Here is a 22,279-nt window from a genome sequence, read left to right as displayed (position 1 = left end):
ATATTTTGAGATATAGATTGTATTCTATTGATATCTACAGCCGATTGAGCAGATTTAATCTTCTTTTGCTTTATTCATCATGGCCGATCTGATACAATCTACATCGACTTAATGTTCAATAATATGTCATCGGCAATCAGCCGATCGGCTATCATTGATGGACTTACTTTTTTTTCTTTCTATGTTTCTTATTGGTTGCAGGATCAAACCAATTGGCACGCCTAGAACCCGATAGTAATATTTGGACCTGCACTAGAGTTAAGCAAATCTCTTAGGCCAGTGTGTGTTATTTTCATCAACAATTATGTGTCGGTGATTTATTACCTACATAAAATGTGTCGGCAAAACTTTCACATCCATGCAAATAGTCGGCGAAGGGAGTACCTCAAGCGGTAGCGCAGAAAAGAGGTGGGCCACCCAAAAATTTTGCGCACCTACTAAATCGCGGGTCAATTTCTCCACAAAAATCCCCAATCCACCCAACTCGCGTGACCTAGCCGCCGCAACCAGGTTGCCACTGCCACATCCACGACACGGCCGCGGCGGGCGCTCCGTCACCTCTGCTCCCTCACCACACGCTGTTGCCACTGCTCCGCCCCCTCACGGCTGAGCGCGCCGCAGCCGCCCGTCATTCTCTCCATCCGGATCAAGCTGGAGTGCCGCCGCCGCCCATCGCCCATCGTCCTCCCCGTCCGGATCAAGGTGGAGGAGTGCCGCCATCGCGCGTCACCCGTCATCCTCCCTGTTTGGATCGAGGAGGAGGTGTGCCGCCGTCACCCCGCTGCCCATCTTCCAGTTCACTTGCTATCTTTTATGCAAAATGAAGGAAAAAATTCCTGTTGCTTACTGCAAGAAAGATTGAGCCTTCTCTTTGGTACAAAAATTTTCTTAAAAACCTAAGTGTGTTCATAATTATATTTAAGACTTATACTCTTTCTTTCAACACTTGTTTAGTTGGTCACTGATTTTAATTCTTATGGTTTTCATGGCAGGTACTTAACTACGGTGCGTTTGATGGTTTTGGAGCTGCAACCTTTAGATGCTCACATATAGATGAGCTTTCTGAATACGTTAGTTCTTTAGCCTTGACTGGGGCAGAACTTCAGCGAGCCTGTGATCCTTGTATCGAACGTCTTCTTTTGGTTATTTTAAGGTGGTACCATGTTTTGGATGTGCTTGCATACTGTGAGATGAGGATATTTGAACTTGTATTCTTGAAATGTAACCTGAGGATATTTGAATTGTATTCTTGAAATATATACTGTGCTTGCTGATGTATGGTCGTGATGATGCTATAATGGGCTATGACAAATATTAAATTGTAACTCGATAAAATTAATTTCTTTGACATACTTTTGGTTCTATATTACAAAGTGCAAAACCAAAAATATGTTGGCAAAAGTACTGTGCCCCTACACATGAAATGTTGGCAAAAGGTTTATCTGTGGGTGAAGGTAGCAACCATATCTTTCATGTGTTGGCAAAGGTTAGAACTGTCGGCAAAACTTTTGCTGACTGCTTCAACACCGACTATGGTGAAAACTGTTGGCAAAGCCTTTGTCGACAGTTGTGTAGTTGCTGAATATGCCTTTTGTCAACAGAATCGTGTGTTGGCGAACGTGGACCATGGTGTAGTGAAAGCGGCGGCTGGGGAGGGCGAGGAGGGAGACGGCGGCAGCGGCTGCTGCGAAGAGGAGAAGAAGCGAAGAAAAAGAGGAGAAGGGGAGAAGTCGAGAGAGTTTGGTGGGCTAGGGTAGAAAAGGAAATGCATATCCGTGACTATGTGGGTTTGGGCACCCGTTGTAGGCTAAAGTATCTCCATCGGTTGCTTGTGATTTTGAAAGGCCTAGCTGCGAGTGTTCTCGACATTGGGAGATGAGTGTCTTATGGAGTGGTTCCGGTTAGTGAGAGCACTTATAGAGTGACTTTGGTGTAGATGATCTAAGGTATGCTCAGAATTTCATATGAGATATTGATAGAAGGATGGGGCTCGGCCATGCTTCCTTTCTCGAAAGGAGAGATTGGGAGAGTGGCACTAGTGCACTGCAATGCAAATAAGAGATCCCCTGGTTGGTTGGATGGATGGGGATGTTGCGCTGGCCTGCATCTGCATTGCTGCTTGCATGCTTCAGTTGTTATCAGTAGCACGGCAAGAATCTATGTGCGGGGTCCTAAAAATCGATCTGATTGGCTCTACAAGCATTAAAATTATTGGAGTAATGTGAATCATTACACAAATGTTTATATTATGGTATAAAATTAGTGACACCATGATGTGAAGATGGATGGATTCCATTTGGACGCGCCTGCGGGAATGCGCTTTATTGGCAGCCCTGGAGCCATCTATTTCTTCTTCTTCTTCTTCTTCTTTTGTTTTTTTTTCAGAAAAACAAAGACATTGATACGAAGACCTTGAATTCGGTGGTACCATATATAATACTATATGCGTAGTTTAGTAACGTCATGATGCGTACTACTCTATCTAAAAAAAAGTAAACTCTAGCTACAAATCTGGACACGCATGTGTCCAAATTCGTAGTTAGGATTGAACTTTTTTTTGGACAAATAGGTAGCTTAAAGCTGTGTTTGGTATTTGTTACAAAGAAATTTAAACATTTAAAAATTAACAACTGAATGACTAATATGGAATCTTTTAGCCTAACCTTAGAATTTACTAAACAACCTACTACCTTCGTCCGAAAATATATAGATTTATAGGGTTGGACACGGTTATGAAAAAGTAGGTAGAATTAAATGAAAGAATATTGTGATTGAATGACAAGTGGAGATAGGTGGGAAAATTAAATGGTAGAGGGTTTTGATTAGTTAAGAAAAGAATATTGGTGGAGAAGTTGTAATATTTTGCGACGAATTCCAGAGGTTAAAAATTGTTATATTTTAGATCAGACGAAGTACAAATCCTTAAATCCTTATATTTTAAAACGTAGGTATAGAGGGGTACACAAATATTGACCAGATGTGTGAATCCCCCCCCCCCCCCCCCCAGGGAGCGCATGGACTCTTCTACAGGGACGATAAAACCAAAGGACCACCTTCATTCACATCATAGCTCATAGATAGAAATACCGCGAATAAAGCCATTGTTTATTAAGTTTTAGACTATATTATACCCACATGTTAATTTAAGGTACCGTGAATATAATTTATTTATTTTTAAATGACTTAAAAACACATATATATATGCAAATTTTACCCCTAAACAAATTTAGTTGCTTTAGTTCATTTTAAGTCGTAGAGCAAACGATAAAATTGGTAATAATCACCATGGTCGCCGAGGAGGCATGTCAATGTGTTCCGACACACTACTCACAAAAAGAAATGGCGGGGGAGGGGATTACGTGAAGACAGAACTGTGTTCTTCATATATAATTTATATCTTCTACCTTTATATATATATATATATATATATATATATATATATATATATATATATATATATATATATATATATATATATATATATATATATATATATATATATATATATATATATATATATATATATATATATATGGCGCTACACACAGCTGTTGCGCGCTAGGAACGATCGTGGCGCGACATACAGTGAAGCGTCTCCTCCGTATATATATTCGACAGGTGATACCCGTAGACCGGATAAATTGGGTACTAAGATACGCTGGTGTAAGGATCTAGTGGAAACGACATCAAACACAAAAGATAAGGATTTTATACTGGTTCAGGCAGTATGCCCTACGTCCAATTTATATGGGATTAGCTGAAAACATAATGTTGGGATTACAATATGAGAACAGCTGATTATACTAAAATCGACGAACTCCCGTCGAGATCTAGTCCGCGAGAATGATTGGCGAGTCCGCTCGTAGTTCTCCATTTATGGGTTTTTTGTCCAACGTTTGACCATCTGTTTTATTTTAAATTTTTTTTATGATTAGTATTTTGTTATTTTAGATGATAAAACATGAATAACACTTTATGCTTGATGTAATCAGATAACACACATTCAAATACAATCTCGGCACATGGCCACCCTTTTACTTTCGTTTTGTTTCGACGAGTTCTTGCTTTCGGGTTGAGCTGTATTGGTTTCGATCTTCAACTAGAGGTAAAACTTGTTATGGCGGCTTGTGTTCTCGGGATTAGAGCTTCCATCTTTATGATACTCTAATCTTGTTTATGTAAGTTGTTGAGTTATGATATATTCTATATAATCTCTGCAATATTGCTATCTAACCATCAGTCGGCTAGTATCTGTCACTAGAAGGTAGCCGATTAGGTTAAATACCAATGTTGGCTTAGATTATATAGGATATCTACCACTCTATGAAGCTTCCAAATGCTTGATTGTCTAGATATTGTCTTTCTTTTCATACTTATGACTACATCAGTTAGGTTTGGCCTCATAAGTCGTGCTTAGAACTATAATCTCTAGCCTGCTTCTTGGTTGTCGATTAGGGTAGTATCGGGGTTTCAGCTGATCTTACCTGATTTAGCCTTATGATTTATATGCTTAATTGTTATGCTAGATCCGTCCTTTATGTTAAGATCTTACTGCATTTAGATGTATTAAGCTTCATGTTTGATATATTTTACTTGCTTTAATATCTTGAAATAGAGTAGTATCGGAGTATTAGCCGATACATGCTAGATCTATCTGATCGGCTATGCTGTAAATATCTATAGTCTTTTCGTTAATATATATTTCGATTTAAGTGATTTATACTGTCTCGTCATGGCGACCGATCTATCCCAATCACTTGATTTAAGTATATATCGACACAAAGATTATGTATTGTTAACATCTACAGCCGATCGAGTAGATTTAGTTTTAAGTTACCTATTCACAACGGCCGATCGATTCACATATGACATCGGCTCCAAGATAAATGATATCTCATCGGCAACTAGCCGATCGGCTATCATTTATGGATTTAACCGCGGTTTCCTTGTCTTTATTTCTTGTTAATTGCAGGATCAAATTAACTGGCACACTCATAAACCTAGAAGGCAAGCTTTTTGGACCTGCACTAGAGTTAAGCAGATCTCCTAGGCCTCGTGTTTTCGCATCAACAGAAACTGATAGCTACTCCTTCCATTTTAGATTATAAGACATTTTGATTTTGGTCCAAATCAAATTGCTTTAAGTTTAACTAAATTTATAGACAAATATAATAATATTTACAATATCAAATTAGTTTCATCAAATTAATAATTGAATATATTTTCATAAAAAATTTGTCTTGAATTGAAAATATTACTACTTTTTTCTATAAACTTAGTCAAACTTAAAATAAAATTTTTATTTTGATCAAAGTTAAAACATCTGATAACCTGAAACAGAGTGAGTAGTTTAGCAACGTGAAGTGCTTACTTTTCCAGTCTTCTTAGGTGAGATTTTAATATATTTCGAGACCGAGGAATTATGATGACGCCAGTAAACTACGGTGGAGTCTTTGGTGCCTGGTTCAAGGTCAATTCTTCTTCTTTTTTCCAAAAAGAGAAGAGAGAGAAGATAGATGATGGGTGTGAAATCTTTGTCTTTTTCTCTTTTTTTAAAAAGAAAAGAAGAAGAAAAGATATAGATGATGAACCAGCATGTTTCTCACACGAGCATCGAAAAATAGGTTTGTTACAATGACAACTTTCTTATAATACGCCTGCTTTAATTTCAGTCGCCTTTACACGATGGCATCACAAAACTATCCAAATGTTTGCTTTTTTTCCCCAAAACAATGAAAAATAGATGGCTTAGTGCCTCCATGGCTCCATGCCGGCCGACGAAGTCCCACAGGACACAGGCAATTGCTCCCTCCGTCTTAAAATAAATCAATCTCGTATAATAAATCTGAACTTACTCTATATCCAGATTTATTATTTTATATTTTGAGATGGAAAAAGTATACATTAAATATATAGTACTCTTTCTATTTTATATTGTAAGACATTATATCATTATTCATATTTATATAGACTAGATTTATTAATTATATATATAAGTAATATTAAAAAATCTTACATTATGAAAGAGCGTGTCTGCCTCGATTTCATTTCCACTAGGGCGCGACGAGCCGACGAGGCATTTGACGGTCCAAGTCGTCGGTCACCGGTAGCACAATAAAGCAGCCACAAGTTGAGCCTCTCATCTCAATTCACCTGCACCGGCCGCCGGCCGGTACATGCCATGGCCCATGGCTACTCACCTCCAGCAACGTCAGTACTCACCTCCAGGCGCCTTGGCAGGATGACGCCACTAAACTACGGTCCCCATCGGTTGCCCACTTACCCATATTTTCTGTACGTGAATGAGCCAAATTAATTTTTATATAAAACTGTTATACATTTATTTTTAACGACTTAAAAACTAATGTTGAAAAAAAACTATGTTGAAAATATTATGAAATCACCTTCAAAATTAAATTTGAAAATTTAAAGTTTGGCTTTGGATTATGAGGACAACCAATGGGGCTCTACTATACTACCTCTGTTCGAAAATATAAGGATCAAATGAGATATATCCTATAACATAAATCTAAACAGAACATGTCTAGGTTCATATTACTATAACGTGTCTCATTCGACCTTAGGTTGCTAAATTTTAAGACGAAAAAAGTTATTATTAAGACATTATAGTGACACTCCGACATGGTAAAAAAACTATCCAGCTTCTAACTATTGCAGCTTCTTCTAGAATCAGAAGCTCTCCAAACAATCCAGCTTTTTATCTAGATTCTTATAAATTGTAGTTGTAAAATCCAGAAAATGAATGCTAGAAGTTGCGAAACTCAGCTTTTCTAACTTCTTAAAAGCTGACTACCAACAAGTTATTTCTCATAATTTTTAGGCTTGCTACATCGACGCGCCTCTCCTAAGCCACTCGTGTCTTGCGGAGGACATGGGTGCCTTCGACAAACGCAAGGTCACTTGGTGGTGATGGCATGTTGTGGGAGGGTTGTCCCCACGCGACGCTGTGGTCCCTTCCCCTTCATGCTGTTCGTTGGCGAGACGGCTAGAGAGGAGAGGCAACGGCGACTAGAGAAGGAAGAGGTACATCTGGTAGCAGTTCAACTTATCAGGGGACGGGCCGTTGTCTTCTTCGTCCAGGCGTTTGCAATTCGGCGACGAGGCCAACTCCAAACCTCAATGCCTGTAAGAACATCATGAGCTTGAAAGATTTGATCCGTCTTGTCTTGTAAGCTGGAGTTCCCAGCAGTTACCACGTAGACACTTTATGCTTTCTCTAAAAAGCTCGGCGTATGCCTTTTCTTCTTTACTACTGCTTTACACCATGGAAACTGTTAGGAAATTGACCTGCCTGCGAAGGTTCTATCCAGGTCATCCATTAATAAACCCTCACTAAATATCAAAGTAGATAGCGTTATGCCTGTAAATTGAGTGGAGCAGGTGGCCGATTTGTATATTCTGGACAAGGAATGAATGATCACCGTTGTATCTTTTGTCTCCTCCTTTACTTTATCAGATTACGCATGTAGCAGATGGATTGCACAACATAAACATGAACCATAAAAAGAGACCTGAAGTCTAGTTTTCAATAAGTCTATTTCACCTTCCTCATCTGTTTCTCCCGATTAAATCGTCTTTCTCAACTGCAAAACCACCGAGTATAACGCCTCCCTCATCTTCAAAAACCGGTGCAAATCATCTCCTTATGTGATTTGGGAAGCGGTTTTTGCTGAGGTGATAGGTTGACTCCTTTAGTCCATAGGTGCAACCCAAGTGTCAGCGACTTCCACCTCATCTCTCTCCCACTCTCTCTCTCTTTTGATGTGACCATCAAGTATATGCATACAACCAAGCATAAAAAATATAAAATATTGCCAAAGAATACATCGGATGAATGGAGGATCTACAGGATATTAAAGTCCAATGAGTTTTGGAATCCAGTTCGGCCTCCGGAGACAACACTGATTTCAAACGGACCTAGCGCCTTCATGCCAACTCCGATTTGGGTGATCTTGGACTTCGTGGAAAGCTTATCTCGCTACCTTTCAAACGCATCCGGTCTCATGTCCAAATTCATCTCGAGTAAACGGGAATCACCAAAACAAGACAGTGCTGTTGGTATGACATCGTTTGTGGTGTAGCGATTGCACGGTGTCCTGGACTTGTTCTGGTTGGTAGTCACGTCGCAAACATCACACTCGATCAAAGCGAGAGTTATCTCCTCACCAGAAGATCGGGCCACGAGAGAGAGCGTCATCAGTTGGTATCATAGCTTCGGTTGTCTGGTGAGGATTTCAGTTGTATATATTTTTCCTACCCATCATCTACAAATTTGCCGCAACACTTTTCCCTTCACCGAACATTAGTTTTGAGCCTTGCAATTTTTATTCAATTTTGCTTTATTGAGTTTTGGTCCGCTGTCGGGTCGGAGTGCTGGTTCTAGCTATAGATTAATCTTGGTTTTGAGTATCGCATCTGGTTGTCTAGTCTGTGATCAATTTTGGATGTCAATCTGTGTGTTGCCGAAAGGAATTTTTTTTTATCTGACTTGTTTATGTTAGCAGATCGAGTCCACTCCGAAAAAACGCGTGGTCATAATTCGAGTAGTAGGTCAGAAGGCAAGTCTTGTTCGCTTCCTAATTTCTTGCGCCAACAGAACAGGAAAGACCGAGATTTCCTCCTGTGATTTTGGTTTATTCTAAAAAAAAGAAAAAAAAAGAGCTGCTGCGTGCACATCCATGCAAGGAAATTTCTTTCCAGTGCTAGCTTGACTCTTCTTGTAATTTAATTAGCCGGTTGTTCCATTTGATAGCCGCCGCTTGATCAAAGAAAAAAAAAGGCAGAAGGTGCAAAAAAAAAAAAAGAGCCGCACCAAAAAAAATCAAAAAAAAAGAGAAAAAAATCAGAAAAAGAAATTGTGGAAATTTTTTGGTCGTTGGTTTCTTGGAGAGAGTTGTGGGATAAAATCGAGTTGTTTCTAGTCCGAGTGCTAATCATTTGCTTGCTTGAGTTAGGATTGAGTCTAGGCTAGGCCAACAATTTTGACTATTATTTTGGACTATTATTCAATTTCGCAAATATGTTTGATTTTTGCTATTCCTTGTGATATACTTAAGCCTACCAAGATTCACATACTACTAACCTTTACAGGTCCGGCTTTCCAATCGCTCCACTCATCAAGCGTGTCATTGTGCCACGAACCAACCACGATGATTGACCTGTTTTTGCATTCTCTGTGAACATTATAAGAACTTGGTATATGCTTGAGTGTTGAGTGACTTGCAACCCCACAAGCAAAATTTGTTGTTAATAAGAAGTTACATGAATTTGTTTATTTTTCTTGTTTGCTACTAACAATGATAGGAGTGTACAAAGAGAACGGGATTGAACAAATAAAACATTGGCTTTTACATCAAGAAGAGGCACATGATGAGGTTTGTGAAAATAAGATATCGTTGCCTTCATTTGTTGGTAAGTTTAATCCTAAAGATTATATTGATTGGGAGTTAGTAGTGGAAGATGAACTTGAATATTATGAATGGTCTGAGGAACAAAAGATTAAGGCAGCCACAAGTTCTTTACTTCTTTTGCATCTCTTTGGTGGAGTGATATTTATCTTGTCGGTAATAAACCTGGTTGTTGGAATGACTTAAAAATAATGATGAGAGCTAGATTTGTACCCGATTATTATATTCGTGATTTACAAAAGAAAATGCAAAATTTGAAACAAGAGAATAAAACCGTGAGAGAGTACCACCAAGAGTTTAAAATTTGTATGTTGTACAGTGGTATAAGGGAGTCTAGAGAAGATACAGTTACAAGGTTTTTACATGGGCTTGATTTAAAAATTCAGCATAGGCTTGAAAATAAAACACATAGCCATCTTTTTCAGTTACTTTTGCTTGCTTGCGATATTGAAAGTCAGATTGAGTAAGAAACAAAAAATGCCTATGATACATGAGAATATTCTTGTGACTTCTATTGTATCTAACATCATGCAGGAAGGTAAAAACAATTTTGAAGAAAAGAAGAATGAAGCACCTAAATTAGCTCTAGGGAGCATTTCAGGTAACGTAATTGATGCTCAACTAGACCAAGGTAAGAAAGAGTGTGATATACTACAATTGTCCACTAATTATGCTATGTTAGAGCAACCTCTAGTGGAACGGATTTCTAATTTGCCTTTATCACAAGCTAAAAATTCAGATTGTGTTGATATTGATAATGCTTATAATGAGGAAGAGTTGTGCAATGCTTCACTTATCTACATGCCACAACTAGTGAAAGAACACGTTACTTCTATTTCTGAATATTTGGTTTCCACTCAAAACAAACGTGTCTTTGTTATTGCTGATGACCAAGAAGAGATGAAATTATTGTCTTCTTTATGTACTTTGGGTTATATCGAATTTGATGTTCTTTGTTATCTAAATACATTAAAGAAGAAATTTTATGATTTTCCATGTTATTCTTGAAACAATTATCATGCCATTGGTAAATATAATAATAAAGGAGATTATATGGTGCATCGTGTTTATATATGTTCAGAAATGAATACTCCTTTAAATATGGAAAAATATGAGAAACTAAATGGATCGTACAACGTTGATGCTATTGGGATAAATTCACCTAACATTGTTTTGAAGATCGATGACAATATTCAAGAAGGGGAGTGTTGTGCACTGTTAGATTCAAAGGTCAAGTCTCGCCATCATTTTAAGACATATTCATTCAGTAAGGTGAGATGGTTTCCTCGTGATGTACATTGGATTTATAAGGAACGAATAAGGCTACACAATGATTGCTTGTTTGCTAATTTTTCAGTTGATCTCTCCTACGACGACAATTGCAACAAGAAATCGAGGACGTTTTCCAGACAAGAAGGGGAGGATGATGTGACCATCAAGTATATGCATACAACCAAGCATGAGAAATATAAAATATTGCCAAATACATCGGATGAATGGAGGATCTACAGGATATTAAAGTCCAATGAGTTTTGGAATCCAGTTCGGTCTCCGGAGACAGCACTAATTTCAAACAGACCTAGCGCCTTCATGCCAACTCTGATTTGGGTGATCTTGGACTTCGTGGAAAGCTTATCTCGCTACCTTTCAAACGTATCCGGTCTCATGTCCAAATTCATCTCGAGTCAACGGGAATCACCAAAACAAGACAGTGCTATTGCTGAAACCGAACTTGAGCCTTGGACCTTGTAATAGACTAGGCTCATCTCGGAAGTGTCTCCCTCCACCTCTACGAATTAGCACTTAACCCTAGCTTTATTTTCCTCTATAAATAGCTTTGTACATCCTCAAAAACAATTGGGTTTTGTTTAGTTGAATTTTGCCAAGTGCCATTCACCTTGTCTCTAGTCCTCGCTCGATTAGTCGGCGACTATAGATTCAGAGCCCCCAATAGTTGGTGTGTTGATTTGCCAGGTCGATTAGATCTACCACTTCAATCGCAACAATTACATTGTGCTTAATCACCTATTCGCAATATTTAGATTGCATCTTATCTTGTTCTTGCAGTGTTCTCTCGTTTGCATTGCAGGGATTATCAACCGCATGTCACGGTTGGTATGACATCGTTTGTGGTGTAGCGATTGCACAGCGTCCTGGACTTGTTCTGGTTGGTAGCCACGTCGTAAACGTCACACTCGATCAAAGCGAGAGTTATCTCCTCACCAGAAGATCGGGCCACGAGAGAGAGCGTCATCATCTTTCCTCTCTTCCTCCTCTTTTATCTTTCAGTAGCTCGTCGGCCGACGGGTTCCTCCTCCTTCGCGCCCCGGCCGGAGAGCTCCTCCCCTGCGCGCGTCGTGGTCGGCCATGTCCTTCCAGCGTGCGTAGTAGGCTGATGAGCTACTCCTCACGTGTGCAGCCGCTGACAAGTTCCTCCCTCACTTGCCACGGTGTGCGGACTGCGGATCCGGCGGCGGCAGGTCAGCGAAAGCGGCGCAGCGGCGACGGAGCTTGGGCTGCAGTGGTGCGTCAGTGGCGGATCCAGCGTTGACTGGGCATGCGGGCTATGGATCCGACGGCGCCGAGGCATGAGAGCGGCGGGTCGGCGACAGTGGCGAAACTCAGCGGCCGTGGGTCGGCGGCGACGCACGATGCGAAGAGGGGGATGGTGGCTGCGTCATCACAACCTTCTTCGGGCGCAGGGCAACCAAGGATTTGTGTTTTGTCGAGGTTTTTAGCCGATGAGTTATCCAAATATTGTTTAAGCGTTGCATCGACTTATAAGGACTATATACAAGGGTGTTTTAGCCGACTGCCGTAAAGGTTTCATTCATTATTTAATCATTTGGATTGACCTTGCCTCTCGCCATCCCTCTCTGTTTCCTCTCTTCCTCCTTCCTCACCTTTCAGCAACTCATCGGACGGCGAGTCCCTTCCCTTCATGCCCCGCCTAGAGAGCTCCTCCCTCGAACGCGCCACGACCACCGATCTCCTCCCTGCGCCCGCCGTTGCAAGCCATGTCCTCCCCACGTGTGCAACCGGGCAGCCGAGCAACGAGCTCCTCTTCCTGCGCACAGTCAGCCAACAATTTTCTCCATGCGCGTCGTGGCTGGCCAGGTGCTTCCCACATGCACAGCCAGCAGACGAGCTCCTATGCCTACGGATAGCTGGTTGATAAGTTCCCCCCGCGAGTCGTGGTTGGGCAGGTGTTCCCGACGTGCGCTGCCAGCCGACAAGCTATTGCCCTGTGTGCCACAGCTGACAAGGACCTTCCTGCGTGCGCGACCAGCTAGGTTGAGCGCAAGGAGCGATGGTTGAAGAGGATGTTGACAACAGGTGCTCATCCCCCTCGGTCTTCGGCGGTGGCGCTTGCAATCTACCTTGAGGAGCACGAAGTCCTCCTTCTTCTTAGCCCTACAGGCCTGACCCCCCTCGATGCTGGTGTTGATGGAAAACACGGCAGTCCGGGAGTTCTTGTTAGCTCCAGTGCAGGTCCAAATCTTGCTTTTGGGTTCAGGCTGTGTCAGTTGGTTTGATCCTGCAACCAATAAGATAAAACAATAAAATCAAGTAGAACAGTGATAGCCGATCGGCCGATAGGCCGACATATCGTTAGGACCTAGCCGATGCAATTAGATCGAATCGGCCGATAAGCCGACGTATCATTAGGACCTAGCCGATGCAATTAGATCGAATCAACTATGAGGTGTATGATATACAAACAAAAACAAAACCCTAAATATACTTCATCGGTTGTTAAATCAGTTACTTAGTTTAATCTTACGCAGATCTGATTAAGCAGTGTTCTTATAGCCGATGACTCAATATTTAGGTTAAGTAAAGATAACGTATTGGCTAATACTTCAGTACAACCTTATATAAGAATATCAATCCGGTTAAATATACCAAATAAGACTCAATCCCCTGGTTAAGATTGATTCCAAGCTTGATATATTTAAATAAGGTGATACGCATATATAAAGGTCAGATATATCATATAAAGCAAGATTAAGAATATTAAACATGCAAAACATGTATATCAAGTAAGATCGACTGAAACCCCGATGCTACCCTTATTCCCAATCAATAGCAGGTTAGTTTTTATAGTTCTAAGCACGACTAGAGTCGATGCAGCTCAAGGTATGCACAGAAATATAAAATCTAAACAATCAAGCTATTGGTTGGTTTTCAAGGTGGTAGACATCTTAGCTAATCCAATATGGCTGAACGATTTAGCCGATACCGGCAGAAACCCTAATATGATCTCAGTTGATACAAGCAAATCGAGCTAGCAGACTAGAGTAACCAAGATATATGATAACAAGCAGCTGCAAAAGAAAGATTAACACATCTAAAGCGACATAATAACCCGACAATGCAAGCCGCTGTGACAAGTTTACCTCTTGTCGAAAGATCGAAGTCGATGCCCCAACCCAAAGCAAGAACTCGTCGAAACAATGAAAAAGGAAAGTATGGTGATGCACCGAAAGTGTTTATTGATCTGTTGATAGTTATTTACAAGACCTTGGGCGCCTATTTATACCCAAATATACAAAATTGTCTATGTTGGACACGTTTCAAACTTCCAAGTTACATAAACAAACGAACAAGTCCGTATGACGGACTCTTACCAAAATCTCTAGTGAACACGACTTGTTTATATTTCTAATTAAAAGATACAATTGCATGTAACAGACTCCATCCTTGTTTGGCAATAATATGTAATCTTTAGTCCGAACCTAACTTGAACCCGAAAACAACTGTATCGGCTGCCCTGCCTGTATCGACCGGCTGAGTCTGACTCTGTGTCGGCCAATACAACTTTCAGCCGATGCACAGTTAACTTGGAAACAACTCTATCTCACCAAATCTGCCTCGATTTGTTCTTCGACTCCGAGTATCTTGCCAAATTTTGTTGTTAATAGCTGGGCCTATCGCTCCTGCTCGTGTGCCGACGCCTCCCTCCGCAACAGGTCCCCGAGTGCCACGCTCCTACTCCACCTCCTCCTCCCTGCCCCCATCCCCACCCGCACCGCATCCACCGCCACCACCATCCCCCTCCTTAGTCCCGACCACCGTAGGTCGCGGACCCAATCCACGGGCCCTAGGAGCGATGGTGATCTGGCGAAGGAGGCCTAATTCGGGCGGTGGTTCCAACGGGCCGACTGCGCTGTCGTTCACCTGTTCCATGCGATCGCCGATCCCTTGCGACGCTATGGCGAGGAGTTTGCCGTTGAGTGCTGCTGCCGTCATGGCACATGGCTGCACCACGCAATGATGATGTCGCTGTTGGGGGAGGCTCATCGGGGTCGGCGGTGGATGGGCGAGTGGTCTTCACTACCCGTCACAACGACATCTTCATTCCCGCCCACCACGGATCTCCTCGGTGGCTCCTTCCTGATCGCGTTGTCAGCACCGCATTCATTGTTGCTTGCGAGGAGAGAGGGGAAGAGAAGAGAGAGGGGGGAGAGATGGGGATGGACAAAAGAGATGCAACTGACATGTGGGTCTCACCACGTATATTTGCCACATTTCACTAACATTTGGGGGCCATGCACTGACTCATCGGGCAGTAAAACCATCTCCCAAACCATTGAAGGATTTAGTTTACTCCGGTTTTCGAAGCTAGGGAAGGCGTTATAAACGATTTCGCGAAGGATTTGATTCTGATTGGGGAAAAGAGGAGGGCGGAGGGATAGACTTATTCCTTCACAGTTCCGACCTAATTTTGATGGGCCGCGCGTGAACCGTATACTGCATCCCGATTGGTTTCCAAAGCACTACCCCTAAAAGTCTCGTCTCCCAGAGTGTCAGGCGAGCACAGGACCGCAAAGTGAAGTGAGGGGAGAAATCGAAATCGAAATCGAATGGCGTCCGTCGCCGCCGCGCCGAGCGCCGGGCCGGTGGGGAAGCGGCAGGCCTCCGGCGGGCGGGAGGGAGACCAGCTCGTCATCACTCCGCTGGGCGCCGGAAACGAGGTCGGCCGCTCCTGCGTCTACATGTCATTCAAGGGCCGCACCGTCCTCGTGAGCATCCTCCAATCCCTCACTTTTCCCCTTCCAAACCCTAACCTATGTCTTCCTAGATTACTTGATGTAAATTTCTGCTTTTGTTTGGCCGGATAGTTCGATTGCGGCATCCACCCGGCTTACTCCGGCATGGCAGCCCTGCCCTACTTCGATGAGATCGATCCCTCCACCATTGATGTCCTCCTAATCACCCAGTACTTATTCCTCCACTCTCTTTTCACTCTTTTTCTTTCTTTACCCCTTCTGTCAAATCTGTCCGTCTCTTGCTTAACTTCGCCCTTCAAATTTGCAGCTTTCACTTGGACCATGCTGCCTCTCTTCCCTACTTCTTGGAGAAGGTAATGTTTCACCTTTTCTTTTTCTTTTTTTGCTTCGACAGTAAGTGCTCAGTTATTGTTCTGATGCCATTCAGTATCCTCAAGTTTTGCTCTGGTTTTATTTGCAGACGACATTCAAGGGGCGCGTGTTCATGACACATGCCACAAAGGCCATCTACAGGCTGCTCCTTTCCGATTATGTCAAAGTCAGCAAAGTTTCTGTGGAGGATATGCTGTTTGACGAGCAAGACATTCTTCGTTCCATGGATAAAATTGAGGTATCTTTTTATCTCCCTGGATGGATTTATATTTCCTATATAACATTTTCAAATGCCTATTTTACAACAAAATTTGAATGGCCAGAAATCCTCTATATGGTTGATAATTAATTGAGCAACCTGTAACATCTGATGTTGCTTCGTAAACATCGGCCATTTCCTTCCATATAGCAAATTGTTGATTCTTCTTCTGATGATCGAAAGCTTGTATGTATCGCATGGAATGAATTATTACTTTTGTTAACATAAAATTGTCTTGTAGGTCATAGACTTCCACCAGACATTGGAAGTTAATGGTATACGCTTCTGGTGCTATACTGCTGGCCATGTACTTGGCGCTGCAATGTTCATGGTGGACATTGCTGGGGTTCGCGTTCTTTACACTGGTGACTACTCCCGTGAAGAAGATCGCCACCTGAAAGCTGCTGAACTTCCCCAGTTCTCCCCTGATATTTGCATTATCGAGTCAACTTATGGTGTACAGCAGCACCAACCCCGCCATGTACGAGAGAAGCGCTTCACTGATGTAATACACACGACCGTCTCGCAGGGTGGTCGCGTTCTTATCCCAGCCTTTGCTCTTGGAAGAGCTCAAGAGCTGCTACTTATCCTGGATGAGTATTGGGCCAACCACCCAGAGCTCCATAAGATTCCAATCTATTATGCCTCCCCTCTTGCCAAGAAATGCATGGCTGTTTACCAGACATACATCAACTCCATGAATGAAAGGATTAGGAACCAGTTTGCACAATCTAATCCCTTCCATTTCAAGCACATTGAGTCTTTGAATAGCATAGATAACTTTCATGATGTTGGTCCGTCAGTGGTTATGGCAAGCCCAGGTGGTCTCCAGAGTGGCCTCTCCAGGCAGCTCTTTGACAAGTGGTGCACAGATAAGAAGAATTCATGTGTTATTCCAGGTTATGTTGTGGAAGGCACCCTTGCAAAGACCATTATTAACGAGCCAAGAGAAGTGACACTGGCAAATGGGCTCACTGCTCCTCTTCATATGCAGGTCCACTATATCTCCTTTTCTGCTCATGCTGATTTCCCTCAGACAAGCACGTTCTTGGATGAGCTCCAGCCACCCAACATTGTTCTTGTACACGGAGAAGCAAATGAGATGTCAAGACTTAAGCAGAAGCTTATTTCTCAGTTTGATGGGACAAACATAAAGGTTGTTAACCCCAAGAATTGCCAATCAGTGGAGATGTATTTCAGTTCTGAGAAAATGGCCAAGACAATTGGCAGGTTGGCTGAAAAGGTACCAGAAGCTGGAGAATCAGTTAGTGGCTTGCTTGTAAAGAAGGGATTCACATATCAAATTATGGCTCCTGAGGATCTCCGTGTGTACACGCAGCTATCTACAGCTAACATTACCCAAAGGATTGCTGTCCCATATTCTGGTTCTTTTGAAGTCATAAAGTACAGACTGAAGCAAATATATGAGAGCGTGGAGTCATCAACGGAGGAGTCTGATGTTCCAACATTGATTGTGCATGAGAGAGTGACCATTTGCCTGGAATCAGAAAACTATGTTACATTGCAGTGGTCGTCTGATCCTATCAGTGATATGGTGTCTGATTCTGTGGTCGCCATGGTCTTGAACATAGGCCGTGAAGGTCCCAAAGTTGTCCCAGTTGAAGAAGCAGTGAAGACGCAGGAAGAGACAGAAAGGGTGGCCCAGAAGGTAGTTTATGCTCTTATGGTGTCACTTTTTGGTGATGTCAAAGTTGCAGAGGAAGGAAAATTTGTTATATCTGTGGATGGACAGGTTGCACACTTGGATGGGAGGAGTGGTGATGTTGAATGTGAAAATGCTACACTGAAAGAAAGGATCAAGACCGCATTCCGTCGTATACAGGGTGCTGTGAGACCAATCCCGCTTATATCATCTTGAGCTGAAGGCGTTAAAGTTGCGGTTAAACGTGTCCAATGTTTCCTAGATGAACTAGTAAGTAGCATTACCTGTCTGCACATGATGAGCAGGCATTTTTATCTTGCTTCAAATGTCTAATGCAGCATGTAGTGTTTCAGATGATCACTGTCCTGGGCTATCTTAGTGCCGTTGAAACACCAGCTGTAACATTTTGTAACCATTACTAGCTGTATCTGCAATTTTACTTGTTTCCTGTTAATTTGATCTTAGCTTCCCTGTTCTTTTCTCAGATATCTTGTTTGCCTGTTTTTCATTAGTCTAGTGATTCTGTTTTTGGTGATGTGCTGCTATCCAATCCTAATGACATGCATGTAACTTTTGGGGAAGTCAATTTACATATCAATGGTAAATCTGATTGAGCTGAACTTCCAGAATTCTTATCTGATCAGATCAGCGGGATCAATAAACCAACATTCAGAATACAATCATAACATCAATAATCTACACAGCAGTGATAATCACTCTGTAAAATGCACATGCACAAGCCTCAGTACGGTACTCTTCCCTGCACAACCAAATTAATAATCTGTACAGTAATTAACAAGCGAAATGAATAAGCAATTAATTAGCCATCTTCACTGACTAATTCTTGTTAGGACGACCACACGCAAAGCAAGACAGCAACTTGGAAGCAAAGGAGCTAGAGCCTGAGGACGACGTCGACGGCGGCGGCGGCTTCACCACCGTGGGGATGTGGGACCCGTCCTCGCCGCACTTCCTGCAGCGGTCGCACTCGTCCATCCAGGCCTTGAAGGCGGCGTTGCAGTAGCTGGCCGCCTCCGCCACCGTCATCCCCTCCACCAGCTTGCGCGGGTACACCTCCTCGTCGGCGTGGTCGCCGTTGAGCACCGCCCCCAGCTGCACCAGCTCCTCCTGGAACTCCGTCAGCGCCGCCTGCTCCGCCGCCTCCGTCGGCCTCATCTTCACCGGCTCCGGCAGGGTGGCGGGGCAGTCGGTGCGCGGCGCGTCGCGCGTGAGGACGACGTCGAAGGTGCCCGCCCAGGCGTCGCGGCTGGTCAGGAAGCTCTTGAGGTTGAAGAGCTTCTTCACGGTGGCCGGGATGGAGGAGTGCTCGAACTCCGACGTCGGGTACGGCCCCGACGGCCGGTGCACCACCGTGCCCGGCTCGATCCACGGCGAGATGAAGAGCGCCGGGACGCGGACGCCGAGGCGGTTGAACTCGAAGAAGAATGGCGCGGCGCTGACGATGCCGTCGGGGCTGGGCACGCCCACCGGCGTCGGGACGTGGTCGTAGAAACCGCCGTGCTCGTCGTAGGTGACGACGAGGAGCGCCTCCTCCCACTGCGGCCCGCCACGCAGCGCCTCGTACACCTCCTTGACGAATCGCTGGCCCTCGGAGACGTCGTGCGAGGGGTGGTCGTCGTTGCCGGGGAGCATCTTGAGGTCGAAGTAGCGCTGCTCGACGACGACGTAGTTGGGGAGCTTGCCCTCGGCGCAGTGTCGCCGGAACGCGAGGTCGAAGGGGTGGAAGTTGCCGGCGTACTTGAGCTGGCGCAAGCTCCGGTAGAAGAGCGTGGACGGCGGGTACTGGTAGTAGATGCCGAAGGAGAAGCCGGCGTCGTGGAGGGAGTCGAAGATGGTGCGCTGCGGGAGGCCGGCGACGAGCAGCTTGGTGTCGTTGCTCACGAGCCCGTGCGACGTCGCCGAGTGGACGAACAGCCGGTTGGGCTGCGTCGACGCCGGGTTGGACGCGAACCAGCGGTCGCACACGGCGAACTGCCGCACCAGCTCGCGGTACACCGGCACGGCCTCCGGGCGGAAGCCGTTCATGACGGTGTCCGCCATGCCGGGCTTCTCCTTCTCCGCCTGCTGCGCGAAGCCGGCCATCGGCGGCGAGGGGACGCCGGGAGGGGTGATGGGCGTGGCGCGCGCGTCGACGAACGGCGTTCCGTACACCTGCTCGTAGATGGCCTGCATGGAGTGGCCCGGGTCAGGGTCGACGTACTCGGCGCCGTCGCCGAAGCGGATGACCCTGGAGGTCGGGTCGACGGCGTCCAGGTGGTTGATCTCGTCGCCGGTGACGCCGTCGATGTCCGGGTTGAGAGACTTCATCCAGCCCAGCATGTGGTCGAAGGAGCGGTTCTCCATCACCAGCACCACCACCGTCTTGATCTTGCGGCCGGCCGCCGCCGCCATTGCTACACTACTATACCCTTGTGTTGATTATATTCTTCTTAGTACTTTTTTTTTCACTTTTGGTTTTGGTTTGGATCAATTTCTGCATGAATACACACACTGTGACACTATATAGAGAGAGGCAGAGCCAGAGAGATCAGGAGAGTTGAGTTGAGAAGGAAACCTGAATTATGCTCTTTGAGTGGGATATTCTTTGATAAACCGATGGACAAGAAAGAGAGAAATTTAATTTAGGACTGAAAATGACAGGGCTAGCATGAGCAAGAGAAGAGACTTAACTGAAAGTTTTATGTGTTGCTGCTTCTCGTAAGCAAGACACGTGTGCTTTCTACTGGACCTTAATATTACTTTCACACCAACGCTTGAAAGCTATACTAGTACGGAGTACCGAGTACATGCTGCAAGTAGTAGTATATTCGAGGGAACAATTAATATTATTGTTTCTTCATCCGATGGACCGGCTTAAGATATCTCTGAATCCAAGTCAAAACGAACTTAGTGATGATTACGCAAATGATCAATTTCTGATAATTCAGGTACTGGTAATGCTACTTTGTGGGGCATGAACTAATGCATTTTTTATGCATATTATGATGCGCATGCATGGATGCATTTAATTAAGAGACGCAAGCAAAAACGATGATTTCTTGGATAGCTTGTGGAATCTGGAAGCTAACGTATCATCCGGTCGGTTGGATATGCTTGCTTGAATTCAGAGCTATCCAAAGCACCACCTACCTCAAGATGCGATGCGATGCAATCCATGGATGGATGCCTCAACTGACTGAACCGAACCGCTAACTGAAATGATTTTTTGAAAAGAGATCAACTGAAATGATCAATCGGCAGGCAACTTTCTTTTCGATTTCGTGCAGCAACCTGCATCCCCTCATATCCATGTATCCGAATTCTTTGCTTATGCGTCCGGGAAAACCAAGCCTCTAAAATTACCCTTCATTCAGACTGATGACCATCGTTATCAACTAGCGTCAATCATTCTTCAGACACTTCATGAAGTATATGATCCACATATATAGCACATGAAAAGTTCATCTCAAATTTCTCTATTAATATGCCAATTCTGAACAATACTTTTGGCTTAACAAGCTGTAGAAAATACTACTGGTACGATTTTTTTTACTGAATAGTATTTTGGAGAAAAGGCATAAAGCCCAGCTTTTATAAGAAAGCATAAGAGTCTGATACAGTAGTGCTGGGGATGCCAGCTTCACAATTAACAGCGAAAGAGTCTAAGTAGACAGTGCTGCTGGCACAACAGACAAGCCAGAAAGCTAATGCACAGCTAGCATAACAGAAAACAGCCTAAAAGATCAAGGACACGAAGACATCAGCTGCTTGAATCTCCTGTCTCGCGCGGATATTGGCAAGCAGTGATCGCTTTACCTTCTCCAACTCCTCCTCCAGCTGCACCGGCGCCAGGTTTTTCCACTGTATCATAAACGACATAGCTTTGTGAGGTAAAAACATCACGTTGGTCAGAAGCTTGTCGTTAAAAACCCAGTCATTCCTCACTAGCCATATCGACCAAGCACCTGCAGCAAACAAATAAAACAAGTTTTTGTTCCTAACTCCCCCATGATCTTGAATGAAGTCTAAGAGTTCATTCCTAGAGGTGGGGATCCTATCCAATGGAAAGCATCTCTAATAGGCCCCCTTTGATTCAAAGGAAATCCATAGGAATTCTAAAGGATTTCATTTCTACAGGAATTTTTCCTATATAGCCCTTTGAATCAAAAGAATGAATCTTATAGGATCCTACTAAATTCCTATGGAATGCCTAATGCTATGCAAGTTTTGAGGAAATCTAGCATGAGGTTCTACCTTATGGAAACTTTCCTATGAGTCTTCATCTCTCCTCTAATTCCTGCGTTTTTCCTGCGGTCCAATCAAACGGCTATTTCTATGTTTTTCCTGTATTTTGCAATACTCTGTTTTACACTTGCATTCCTGTCAGAATCCTACATTTTTCCTATTCCTCCGTTTTTCCATTCCTACAATTCAAAGGGGAACTAAAACAACACCATAAGAATTGTGCTGGTAGGTATCTAAACATTAGGTGATCTACATCTTCCTCCATCCCACAAAGCTTACAAAACGGGCTGCCTGACCA

At 43.6% G+C, this 22,279-nt stretch overlaps 2 protein-coding genes across 2 annotated transcripts; one reads left to right on the top strand and one right to left on the bottom strand.

The window, feature by feature from the left end:
* The first annotated feature begins 15,233 nt into the window (after window positions 1-15,233).
* Window positions 15,234-18,224, top strand: LOC127765755 (cleavage and polyadenylation specificity factor subunit 3-I). Its single transcript, XM_052290702.1, has 5 exons — window positions 15,234-15,454; window positions 15,554-15,651; window positions 15,750-15,795; window positions 15,903-16,052; window positions 16,315-18,224. The coding sequence occupies exons 1-5, from the start codon at window positions 15,296-15,298 to the stop codon at window positions 17,950-17,952; spliced, it is 2,091 nt and encodes a 696-aa protein (XP_052146662.1). The 5' UTR covers window positions 15,234-15,295; the 3' UTR covers window positions 17,953-18,224.
* Window positions 18,225-18,265: 41 nt separating this feature from the next.
* On the bottom strand, window positions 18,266-20,383 carry LOC127765757 (non-specific phospholipase C4-like). Its single transcript, XM_052290705.1, has 2 exons — window positions 20,312-20,383; window positions 18,266-20,230 (listed from the first exon to the last, which is right to left on the bottom strand). The coding sequence occupies exon 2, from the start codon at window positions 20,146-20,148 to the stop codon at window positions 18,574-18,576; it is 1,575 nt and encodes a 524-aa protein (XP_052146665.1). The 5' UTR covers window positions 20,149-20,230; window positions 20,312-20,383; the 3' UTR covers window positions 18,266-18,573.
* Window positions 20,384-22,279: the final 1,896 nt, after the last annotated feature.

This window comes from Oryza glaberrima, chromosome 3 (genome assembly GCF_000147395.1).
Source record: "Oryza glaberrima chromosome 3, OglaRS2, whole genome shotgun sequence".
In the NCBI taxonomy this organism is placed as follows: domain Eukaryota; kingdom Viridiplantae; phylum Streptophyta; class Magnoliopsida; order Poales; family Poaceae; genus Oryza; species Oryza glaberrima.
This window is presented reverse-complemented; position numbering and strand designations above follow the sequence as displayed.

Bases quoted from the DNA above. Each gene is read 5' to 3' on its own strand.
- LOC127765755 (XM_052290702.1), top strand. From the start codon at position 15,296: ATGGCGTCCGTCGCCGCCGCGCCGAGCGCCGGGCCGGTGGGGAAGCGG. The intron at 15,796-15,902 runs GTAATGTTTCAC...TTTTATTTGCAG, and splicing joins TTCCCTACTTCTTGGAGAAG to ACGACATTCAAGGGGCGCGT. The intron at 16,053-16,314 runs GTATCTTTTTAT...ATTGTCTTGTAG, and splicing joins GTTCCATGGATAAAATTGAG to GTCATAGACTTCCACCAGAC.
- LOC127765757 (XM_052290705.1), bottom strand. From the start codon at position 20,148: ATGGCGGCGGCGGCCGGCCGCAAGATCAAGACGGTGGTGGTGCTGGTG.